Source organism: Athene cunicularia (assembly GCF_003259725.1).
Source record: "Athene cunicularia isolate RWA chromosome 5 unlocalized genomic scaffold, athCun1 chr5_part1, whole genome shotgun sequence".
Classification (NCBI taxonomy): Eukaryota; Metazoa; Chordata; class Aves; order Strigiformes; family Strigidae; genus Athene; species Athene cunicularia.
In genome coordinates, this window is record NW_020799101.1 from 42506682 (window position 1) to 42519495 (window position 12814).

Below are 12814 nucleotides of genomic sequence, written 5' to 3' on the forward strand. Positions count from 1 at the left end.
GTCTCCCCTTATTAGGCGGGTTGGTCCATGCTGCTCTCAACCCCTCCTCCACAACTGAATCCTGCCAACAACCTACACGTCTTTCCATTAGATCTTCTCTGTTAAAATGGACGAAGCAAAAAAACAATGCACTTATCTTTTTGGATTTGTCAGTCTTATCCTCAAATGGATCTTATCAACCAATGCTCAGCACAAATAAAATTTCTTTCAACTCTGTTTATCTTCCCCAGATGCAATAGGATCATATATGAAATTCTTCTTCAGTCTTTACCAATACAACAAACTTCTTTCTGCCTCTTTCTGCACCTGTGGTCAGTGCAGAAAATCCTAGCTTTGCTTTCTGAGCCACAGCAAATTAAATGAGAACTAACCCTTAATTTCCAGCAACAACTGAAACCCTAACTGAGGATACTTGATTCAATTCTTTAAACAGCTCAGCACAAGAAGTTTCTGTTGAATGGACAGAGAAACTTTCTGTAAAACATTGTTGATTCTTGCTGACCATACCTGATCACATAATTTACTGATGATCTTTCAAATCAGTAGGAGTCTCATTATAGCACACCTAACCCTTTCTTTCTTTAGGCTAGCTCTTGGCATTATCAGATGGTATTTTATCGCACAAGCCTGCCATGCAATTACTACATGAGAAAGAGCTTTAAAATAACTAGTGGGAAATTTCAAAACATTAACAAGAACGAGTTCTTATGAAGAAATGGATCATCCCGGGTAACAAAGCTCTCACTCAGGAAAATAACACACTTGCAGTGAAGAGGCTCATTAATTTACTACTCATCTCTCAAAGGCTGCAAAACCAGGGTAATATCTCCAAAAAGCCCTTTAGGGGACTGGTCCAAGCCTGGATCTGAAACCTAGGGCTGAGTAAGCAAGAAATTGCTAAACAAAACAATTGTCCTTTCAATTGTGCATGTGTGCGGTTGGAACAGATGAAAGGAGAGAAACAGGAATGCCAAAGGGGGAGTTAGCGTGACAGAAGATATGTATATATTCAGTGCAGATGCACAAGTGAACTGAACTGTGCAAACAGCACTGTGCCCCCAGCTATTGCTATCTCTTGCAAAAATCACCGACAGCTCTTAATGCTGGAACAATCTAATAAAAATACAGTCACTTCAGTGGCAAAAGGAATGACAAGCCTCTTCATTTTTGCCCTTAATTCAGACTGCAAACCAAAAGCAGTACCCCATTAAATGTCACGCTGAGACTGTAACAGCAAAATCTACAATATGTTAAAGATCTAATGACAAGAGCAAAGGATTTGTGCACAGCTGCCATTCCACCCCGCTCTCCGTCTGCTGAGCGTCAACAGAACAGAATACAAGATCAAATGTCAACAATATGTTGGTGACAGAGCTACATGCATCCTCATCTAGGTGAAAAGAGGCTGTCATCCAGCTGCCTACACGTCTGGAAGGAATAAATACTGGAGGGAAGAGTTGGCTTAAATTTAATTCAAGAAAGATGGTAGGAAAAAGCACTGAAAAAATAAGCCTTCATGAAATTGCGAACGTCCTCTCTGCCCATAGCCAGTTTAGTGTCAATCTGGTAATAATACACCTTGTATGCCTTCCACACACCTGACTTGAGAAAATGACTGCACATAATCTCAGACGTGGAACCATCTTTGCCATAATTCCTGCTAACTAGTTAAAAGTATGCACCCAACTGCACCAAAGCTGAGAGTAGCTACTGTGGGTAAATGGGCTCAAGGCCTCACCTGAACTGCAAGAGCTCAACTCTCCTAATACTGGACCCCACGTTAAACAAAAGGTCTTGGCTCTCAGCTTCACATCCCATGAAGTAAAAGCAACCTGAAGAGATATCATTTGCCTCTTCTTCATATACCAGTTTGCTAAAACTGACACCACTCCAATATTTAACCTTCATGTGAGATACTAATACAATATTTTATGAAGGGATCATAATGAGTTTTAAGTTTTTACAGTTTAAGTTCTGTCTTAGCAGCCTTCAAGCAGTTACAGGTGAATCAGCCCAGACAGACATTTAACTAACTCTTGTAACATACCATTCCTTCACCTATACTCAGATGTGCACATCTATGCAAATCTTCACGCCATCTGCAACCCCAAGGTTGACATTGAACACAGCTCTTTCTTACAGCTCCCTACACAAGCAATGCTTACCAACATGGGTTTTGGATACACTCTGTTTTACTAAAGACACATGCCAGAATCTGCCCATACACAGAGCATATAAAACTGTTTGGCCTCAACTAGACTATTATGCTCCACTTTGTATTAAAAAGAAGGACTTCCTGTAACAGTCAAAAAAGGGTTCTGGCCTCTTGACCTCTTCCTAGTATCAAGAAGCACATGCAGTCTGTGACTCTGCTTGGACAGAGTCTTGGATAGTCTAAGAAACATCTACCTGTTTCAATTTCTGCCAACAGTGAAAAATTTCTTTGGGCAGTAATTGGATGTATTACTTGCAGTTCTGCTCGGAGTTGTCAGAAGCTCTCCCCGTCGACCTGAAGATGTCAACATCTCTCTTAAAAGGAGACAAGGGACCACATACCAATAAGCATGCTTTTTCAGTAACACAGCAAGAGATTGGTACTCTCTCTTAGAAACTGCTCTTGTTTGCAGAAGTATATTAGTTCATATGAATTTTTCCATTGGAAGTAACATGTTGCAGGAAGCCTTCTCCATGTACTCTCCTATTCAATTTTCTTTTCACATTATCAAGGGTTTTGACAAAACTGTATCTTGCACCTCAGTGAAGCAAATATGCACAGCCTTTGTTTTCAGGCTTAAAGCCCCTTCCCATATGGCTGCAGGAGCATTCACAAGTCAGTGAGGCCTGGCAGTGACCTTTGCAGGCTATACTGGATATATTCTACTGACACTTGCATGAAGCTCACAAGACAACAGCACTCAAAAAAACTGTGCACCTTCTCACATATTCTGTGCATTGTCCTCATTAAAAGTTAATATGTTAGAAAAAAAAAAAGCTTGGCTCTGTGCTAAAACTGTGTGCCTTTCTGCTTCAGGCCCTTCTTCCTGAAGTATTTGGAATTCTCCATCCATTTACAATGGAAGTGTACACGTATTCTGTTCCATCCAGGCTACTGACCAACCATTTCATCAGGATGTTTCCCAAATACCACTAATCTTGTCAAGAGGTAATTCTGGATCTCTGCAGCGTGAATTTTCTTCCCAATTCAAAGCATAATGCAGTATTAGAGAAGGGGCTTGTTAAATTACCTTACCCCACAAATTGTATGATTTGGTCTTCAGCTTCATGTTAATCAAATTTTTCTGTTACCTACCTCACTTTTCGTATCTTCAGCTTAAAAGCTGCTTTCCAAGTTTTATTTTAATTTGGATTACAGTAACCATGTTTTTCTGATATTGCAGTTAGCTTCCTCGGGGTAAATGAAAAACATTGAACATTGCAAGGGCATCACAATTTGTGAATGCCAGAAATAAAACTACCTTCTGGCCGCTTTTCTCACTAATATCCACTGCTAACAGATCCAGGGCAGCATGATCTGTTTCTATGTTTCTAAGGAACTTCAGCTCCGACCAAGTTTCTAATTTCACATTCTTCTAAATTCTTTAAACTCTGTATACTCTTGGAATCATATGGAATTCAGAAATCACCCTAGACCCAAGCAGCCTGAAAACAGATTCTCTTTATTTGGAGATGAGCTCCACCTATGCTTTCTAAATCGGCTGCAAAATCTATTCTCACTCCATATTTGAAGCCCATCGCTGAAACTCAACTATTTCCAGACAATTCCCAGTACCACTGTTACCTGTACCACCCCAAGATAGAGATCTGCTAGAAGCAATTCCTTCCCTGTACTATCCAGCTACAGATAAACTTCAGAGATGTTATCTAGGTTTGCAAAAAAACCCCACCAACCAGAAGCCCCAAAACCAACCAAAAACCACAAACAGAAAGAACAAAACATTCTTATGCATACCACTCTTGTTAAAAGTCAACACTACTAGAGAGCTTTTTAAGCCTCAGTCTGAAAAAACAAACCTGCTCTTTAGCAAAGCCAGATTTCTATCTGAATCTGAAATGCTAAGCAGATCAATCTGAAGGGAGTGAATAGAAAGAGCATGAACCTCCAAGCTCATGACTACCATATCTGATGACAATTCACTACTTTACTCCATTTCTGAACAAAATTCACAACTGTCAAACTATGTCAGCCCTGACTTGTAGAACTCTACCCAATCTCTCTGAAAGTATCAAGAACAAGATGTATATAGACAATGCGCACTTCTATAACCAAGATGCTCCTTAGTACAATTCACAAGTGCTGCAGTTCTCAGAGAACATTTCTCTCCAACTCTGAAAACTACACCAGCAGCCAGTGGATTTCCAGGTGCTATTAAATGTATTAAGAGTTTCATGTAACAAAACTGATCTTTGAAATCTCTATTTCACCAGCAAGTTGGAGGAAACTGAGGAATAAAAACTGACTGCTAGTCAAGGATGTGGAGGAGGAGTTAACTGGAAACAGCAATAATCACTGTATTTCACTCCTTGGCAAGTTGCCACCCTTTTGCACTGACTTATAGGCCACATTGCCAAGCCCTACTCTCCCAGTTCATTGATTGCAAATCAAAAGGCATTGGGGAAGGAAGGAACAATTGTGAAACAACGTAAGTTTTCTTGGATCTGATATAGCATTTCTCTTGATTTTCTCTCTTGGGAGTTTCGCGAGTAATGTAAAATTAAAATATCTACAAAACATTGCTTTAGAACATGGCTATGACTTATTTTTAATTAAGAAGTTGAGTAACAATTGCTTTGTATTACAAGCTGTTGGCACAGAGGCAACAAAGATGCTCTTTGATTCTCTCTAATGTGCACATTAAACTAGAAATTGAAGAATACAGTTTCACCAGGTTTCCTAAACCTTCTACTGCATGCTGGCCAAGGTGCAAACAGGTTTTTACTCAACTGAATATGGATACATCAGCCACTGTAAAGACAGTATGCTAAGAATATTACGAAGTCTCCTACTTAAAGGTCTATTTTAATTTTGCATGTCCTGAAACATATTACAAACCTATGGAGCAGTCTTACTGCAAAAATTCCTTCACCTAATTTTTATAGGTGAAGGAATAATATTTGCAAGACCAACAGTTTTACGTTTTCCAAGCTTGGTCCTACAGACTCTATTCAACATCATCCCACAGGAAGGCTCTTTAACCAAATTAATTCAAAGTGGTCTAATTGTGACCCTGTCACATATGCAGAAAGCGGAAAGTCCAACGCAGTCAGAAATGAGACATTTTTAGCATCTTTAAACATGATGTGGGAAAGGGGAAAATAGCAAATTAGTTAGCAAATCCTGCTAGACTAGATAGATTTAAAAACGTGGGGGAAAGGTTTTTGCAAGTTAAAAATACATGTGCAAGAAAGATGAAAAAAAGCAACCTTTAGAATACATGCAATCCATCTGGAGAAAAATAATCCAGAACTACAGCAGATGAGAAAGACAGGAGTGCAGTGATGTGGAGCAAGTCTGAAAAGGAAGAGTGGGAAAATAGTACAAAATTTTCAGTGCACCATTAACAGGATAAAAGGAAAAAGCCCTACAGTTTTCAACTGCGTAAGTAAAGCCCTGTCATCCAAAAAAAGTAGAAAAAATACCCTCTGTGGGCTTCTGGTAAGACTATGCTTATCACATTACGTACATTTAAACATATCCCAGAATAAGAAGAAGAAAAAAAAAAAAAAAGGAGGGTATTTTGGAGAGAATTCAGAAGAGGAAAAAAATGAAAGCTGGAAGATTGAATTACAAGAAAAGATTAAGGGAATACAAAGCATTACTTCAGTAAATGGTGACTAAGAGCAAGGGTACAAGCATTTAAAGAGTATAACACACCATAGGGAAAGAAGATACGTTTGAAATGGAGATGAAGAAATATAAATGGAAGATTTAGACAGAAGCTTACTGATTTAGCTGGCTACAAAAAAACATCTCCAAAAGGAAGGGCTAGAAGCCATAGCAACTGGAGTTTAGAGCAAATGTAAAGGATGGATGAGAGGAACAGATATGATTTTAGCTAATAGAACTTCTCTATCTTAACTTATTATGATATGGTAAAAAGACTGTGGGAAGGAATACTCCCGTATCTGGCAGTAAAAGCTATGTTTTTCACTAGGATCTTAAAATAACTGAGAAAAGAAGCAGTACCAGGGCAAACTACACTTTTAAAAGGACCTAACAGGATACTGAATCCATATAGTTAGTGATCTTATCTTATCCACAGAGCTTTCACCAGCCTTACCTGCTAACCAAATTGTGCTTTTTTCATAAATACATTTTAATTTCTGTCTCTTACCTTAAGAGGCTCATACCAGAATGGTAGCTCAGAACCAGGGCTGAAAAAGTGCTGACTGGTGCACCAAAGAATATCCTCATCATTGATCTTCCCTTGCCTTATAACATGGAGCAGATGATGATGATAAACAAGAGTTTTATATCAGCTGATAAAGCAGCTCATGTAATGACGCAGCTGAGATGACCCTCTCTGAATCATGAGCAGTCTGGAGAGCAACTACAGAGTCTGAAGGTGAATCAAACAATTTCTCACAAAGACAAGTCTCTTCCCAGTGCCGGGCCACTAGACAAACAGCTCACTGCAACCTTTGCACACTGGGAAAGCTCTGCCAAAATAATATTCAGAGGGGCATTTTAAAAAAGAAAAACTTTTAAAAGAAAAAAAAAAAAAGAATGGAAAAACAAGCTGCTCATGGAATAAATTCCACTCTGATCAAGCTATCCCCCAAAATGAAAAGGTCTGAATAGCTAGTTTTCATCTCCTGCAACAAGTCCCCTAAATACATGGCCTAAAACTTGGAATCCAGCCCAAATTTCAGCTTTAGAAATTACCTAGTTCTGCCTTAACTATCTTTGTGCATTATCAACTGGATATGGCTTTTCCTATCCTAAACTATCACTGAACAGCTGTTGCACTTTGCTGATGAACAAAGCAAGACATACACGTTCTCTTAACTCTATTTGCCAGTTTGCAAAAAGATGACGTTTCTTCCTCAGGTACTAAACGGGTCACAGTGGGTCATGGTTCAGCTCTCCCACAAAGCACAAGTACAGAAAGATAATTCCACTGCCAAAATATGCCTACAGATACACAGAAAGCTCACTAAAAATAGCCAACAAAAACATGTTTTGCAGAAGTATGGTAAGCCTCACCTTCACTCTACAAGTACGGTATGAAGCTTGGCTCCTACCCTTTCTGAGGCTGCTCTCCTAGAGGTCAGCTGCTTTTAGAAATGTTAGGAAATGATCCTGAAGCCTCAACTGAAAAACTCCCCCAGCAAAGCCAACTGTAGTACTACAACAAAGATGCATATTACCCAAAGACTTACTGGGTACTCTGAACGATATCTAGACTTAGGAATGTAGCCCATTACATGGAATGTATTTATTTGTTATCATATTTGAAACCAGAGTAAAGTTCAGAGTTCTGTTACATTTACGTTCTCCTGCCATGTTTGCATACCTCTGTAATAAATTCCTTCATGTTTACTATTCAGTGGGCCTGGAGCATGTCACGTCTTCGATATCATAACCCAGCTACTAACTACTAGGTTAGAGCCACAAAATGACACAAAATCACTGATAAAACCACACAGAAATGGAATACACATACACTCACCCTCATAGAGGTTTCTCCACCATGGGGCTGTTGCAGCCTGAAGACTTGAGCAACCATGTGTTCTGAGGAGGGGTGCAACAGGATACGTCGGGAAGCAAGTCCCACCATTACATATCTGCCCATTGGAGACAGGCTCACAGAAATGGCATTAGGGCCTACGAAGAGAGGAGGGGTTATTTCTCTTGCAGGTTGACAGCCTTCCCCGTGCTTCATCCTCACGGCTTCTTCATTCCCTCCCAGCATTCCCATAACACATAGCATACTAAGCTCATTCTTATAAGGGGTAAAGAAGAATAAAGAAACCTGCACAAATACAAATTTTGCAAGATATTTCATTGCTGCAAGCATCCTCCCACTAAGACAATAAAGTTCTTTAAGGAACAAAAAGCTGTGTCTCAGCAGCTCCTTCAACTTACATGCCCAGACCATACCACAAGCTTCTCCCTGGAAGTACTATATTTGTGGCTAGTTGGAAGGCCAATAAAATATTTCCTGTTACTACAATCACTGATGTTCAGACTGTTGCATTTCTCACTGAACACTGAGTTCTGAGGTAACTTCTCACACCCCCACCCACCCTGACTTCTTGCTGCATGCTTACCAAATCGCTTTGTGTAAAGCATCTCGCCCAAGTTGTGGGGTGCCAGAGAATACACAGCCAGTATTCCTTCATCAGGGAAGCCTCTCTGACTGCTGGGAATGAAGGCTGCCAGCAGCTGCCCATCAGCAGAGATATCGCAGCTAGCATCATTGTAAATCTTGCAGTTTTGAACAAGCACGTTCACAGAGGCTGCAAAGAGGAAAGAAAGGAACGGTGATTAAAGCACTCAGGTTCAACAGAAAATAAAGATTTAATCCTAACATTAGAGACTGGACAGTACATGCAAAAGGCACTCAAGACATTTAGCTTCCTCTACAAGTTTATGAAACGTTAATACCCTGATTAATGTAATACTTGCTCCAAAACAGAGATAAGACACTGCAATGAGCCCAGGAAATGAAATCTACTCACCTCCTGGAGCCTTCAGCCAAGAAATAGTGGCAATTGCACTTTATCAAACCCCTCCTTTGTTGAGCATAACACCATCCTTTGCAAAGGACAGCACAGTTTAAACAAGTCTCAAATCGTGACTCTGACAAACTCCAGCAGTGGTATCATTAGAAACAGTACACCTTAATTCATTTCCCCTTCTCTTGTGCAGCCCCTAGATCCAGCTCCCCTTATCTTCAATAAACAGGAGATGAGAGAAAAATTCCTCCCTGCAGATACAGACATTCATTTCTGACAGCTGATTTTTACACCAGTCTTGGATAAAGCCTGTGAGAAAGGGCAGAGACTTCTCCAGTCAGTCGTCCATTTAATTACTCCAGTATTTGAGACACTCATGCAGTCAGTGAAGTAACTGTTCAGTAGGCAGGGTAGTGAGCAGCAATTCACATAAGTTTTAGTTTAATTTCTGCTGGCAAGTTGCTGGGTGACCTCAGAGAAATCTTTTTCCCTCCGTGCCTTGCATATACAGACTACAAGCTCTTTGGGCCACTGAATCTTACCATGCACTTGTGCCATTCCTGGCACTGTGAGGTTCCAAGGGCTTTTAACACTGTCATCACCAACAGTTCAATGATGGCTTGATAAAATAAAGCTGGAGTGACGTTCGCTCCCTCAGCCTAACCTAAATGTGCTCCAGTTTTTCACTAAAACCACTGCAATTATTCCATGAAGTTTGGAGCCGAAACCACACACACTATTTTGAAGATGGGGAAATTTCAGATTCTAGTATTTTCAAACTCAAGGGGACAGAAATATATCTAAAAAAAATAGAAAGCCCACATTTGCAACACAGAAACTTTGTATGCTAGAAGACTGAACACTCCCATCTCTCATGCTTGAGCCTATATAGCATGTGGAGCACTGTGCCAACTTCTACAGAAATTCTCTTATAAACTGTCAGACCATTCTCAGCCCAGCACTGGCTTTGATTTGTTCAGCTAAAAACGCAGATGAGTTTATGAAGGCACTTCTCGGGCTTGATTCCTTATTAGTTTAACAAACAAACAGTGCCAAGAATGCTTTGTGCATACTTATGAAAGTTTGAACTTCCAAATCAAATTAAAGCTGTAACTCAATGCTTTAACAACCTGGCACTGCTGCCAGAAGAAACAACCCCTGGCCTTTGTTTCCAACACTTCTGTGGAAAGAAAGCTACATCAGGGAACTGATATGGCTGAGAAATTATTGACTGTCGTCTAGGTCACTTTTTAGCCAGAACAGTTTCCCAGCTTGGTATGCCACATGGCCATACAGATACTTGGAGCAGCAGCAGAAGTCATCATGACAGAGAAGCAGATAGGACTATGACTTCTTTCAGCATCACTGATTTAAAGCAGTCACTGAATCTCATATTTAGTTTTTCTGGTCTCGTCTTGAAGACATTTTTCCTGGAAACTGCTTTCCTATATGGCTGAGTATCAAACTTCTACTGTTCCATTTAAGAAATTCTGATGAAAAAGACAAGGAGGATAAAAAGTGGACTAAGTAATTACATTCCGTACCAAACCACCTACACCTGTACTCTAAATTTATTCAACCATTTCAGTCTTGAAGCTGCTAAAACCAGTAATTTTCAGCCTAGTGTAAACAAAAAGGTGCTGAACAGAAAAAGGTAAATAAAGGTAGTCACTGTCAGTGTTGTAATAACAGAATCTAAAATACACATGGCCCTTCAAAGAACAGACGGTCCAAAAGAAGACAAAATTCCCTGAAGCTATCTGAACAGAAAGACAACAGAATAAAGATTAAAGACTATATTATCTATTTTTTTAAAAAGAATTAAAATTTGTCCTTTTATTTTTACATCTAGGCTTCACTCAAGTACTCATTATGTCACCACAAGAGAAGATGGGCATCAACACAAGAAGTGCAGTATGTGCTGTGAACTAGCTAAATGATACATGACAACAGGTTGCACTATTGTAACCCCTGTCAAACTGGGAGGATTCCTGCAGAGTTCTTCAGTGACTCATTTCAAAAGTGGTCCTATTTATTAGCTTTATCAATGGGCTGGGGACACAGTGGAGCTGGTTGATGAATTCTGTTGATAAAGTTGGGTAATTTCATTAACAGAGCATGCTCAGACCACACAGTGAACTGAAGTACACAGAGCCATAACAGAAGTGTTCTAGAGTGTGTTAACATTTATAAATTTCTGCTTTGCCTAGGAGCTTCTCAGTTGGAAACAAGAGAGAATCAACTTTGATGATCATAGCAAAGACTAAGCCATCCACCCAGCATTAACAGTGAGATGGCCATCGTAAACTGCACTAGGGAGACCACTTACAATAGAAATATCAGTACTAGTTTACAAACTTGTGCTAGGACCACATGCAGGATACCAGGCACAGTTCTGGTCAGCCATGTTCAAGAAAGATTAAACCCTTAATGGTAACAAGCCCAGCAAAGAGCTAGGAAGATGACTGGGGAAAATGAAACAGGTATTTTATATTAAAAAAACAAGATTGCAAGGAAATGGGATTGCATTTATAAAAAATACCATAAGGTAAGCGCCAGAAAAACATCGGTTCTCATCACAAATAATGTTGACAGGCGAGTATGTGAGTAAAAGCAGCCTTTAAATTTGGAAATTAGTAGATTTCTACCAGAATAGCAAGATTCTAGAACAGTCTTTCAACAGAAGCGAAAGGGACAGAATTCAACTAATAATAAGACAGAATAAGAGGAACTACAGAATGTGCCTAAGACAGCAAGGAGCTAGACTCAGTGGCTAAGGGGGCTCTTTCTCACCAATTCCTTTGTAACTGTACTCTAATCAGCAGTGATCTAAAAAATTAGGGGGGGGAGAGAACGGGAACTTATTGGATGGGGAATATTGGGACTCTCACAGCCAAATCTGAGTTAACTACTTAAAAGAGAGCCAAGCCAGAAGGGCAGCAACAGAGCAAAACTACAAATTACACAGGGAGAGCATTTGCCAGAGAGACAACTATGATGCATGCTCCCACCACCACCCTTGCAAAAAACTTTGATTATTAGAAGAGAAAAATACAATCTGGTCCCTTTCTTTGGGGTCTAAAGAACTGTTCTCTCTCATTGCTATTCTGCTACATATCTAAGTTTTTGTCCACCATCTCTGGGCTCAGGATGCAGCTACCATGAGGTAGCCACAGTTTCTCTACAATGTTAACTACTATGATTTGATGCTCAATATTGGAAGTAGCAAGATTGTATATTTGCTTCATCAGACCAAAGGTACGGGTGTCATTTAGCACAGGGACCCTTCTGTACTTAGGAACTCCTGGTGCTTTTCAAAGAAGTGCAAGAAGTTTTAGAGGGGGCAGAAACAGATTTCTCTGGGCACAGGGGATGTTTCTTCCTTGTTCCTGTAACTACAGTCTAGAGAATCCATGTCTCTTCTCAGCTTTTGAAGTTTGGGGCGGGGGGTGGTGGTGTTAATCTAATGCAACCTTCATAAGAAAAGAATCCCACATCTTTATTTTTTTAACATAAAAAATTATTGTATTTCTGCTGGCGTTACGTTTTTTTGCTCCTCCCTCATTTACAAAGGATGAGGGACTCAGGTAGCACTTACACCTAGAACCAAAGGACCCTACTGTGCCAGCAGAAAGTCTAAATGTGAGACATGGAGATCTCAGGAACAGCATCTAAGAGATTTCCAAGACATAGAAAAGATGAAGATACCTATGCATTTGACAAAGCCAGAGGCTATTTAATTTCTTTGAGCCTGAAGCCTGATCTATGAAAACGAAGCTAATACAGAGGATTTTAGGGGAAAAAAAATGCTATTTTCAGAAAACAAGGCTGCCCTTTCATCTCTTGTTTTCTTTTGTTGTTAATCCAGCCACCGAGCTGACAGAACAGATCAAAAGAAACATCAGAGAACAAATTAATCAAGCTGTTGTGCCAACTTGGAGTGCTTACACCTACAGCATAATTACGCTTGAAGGGGAAGGCCTGGAACGCCGGCAGCAACAGCACTGTTTGCCAAAGGAAAATAGTGCTGGGCGCACATCCGCTCCTAGCCACCCTTAAAGATGACACTTTCCTAACAGCTGCTCCTATTTATACATTGTTTGGCATGCCTTTT

At 40.0% G+C, this 12814-nt stretch overlaps 1 protein-coding gene across 2 annotated transcripts in view; it reads right to left on the reverse strand.

The window, feature by feature from the left end:
- Positions 1 to 12814, reverse strand: part of AMBRA1 (autophagy and beclin 1 regulator 1) — a 135159-nt gene that overhangs the window by 37110 nt on the left and 85235 nt on the right. For both annotated transcript variants that reach the window (XM_026849788.1, XM_026849787.1), the window contains exons 13-14: positions 8293 to 8481; positions 7692 to 7846 (exon numbers count right to left, since the gene is read on the reverse strand). In XM_026849788.1, coding sequence (XP_026705589.1) covers positions 7692 to 7846; positions 8293 to 8481 — 344 coding nt within the window. The remainder of the gene's footprint in view (positions 1 to 7691; positions 7847 to 8292; positions 8482 to 12814) is intronic.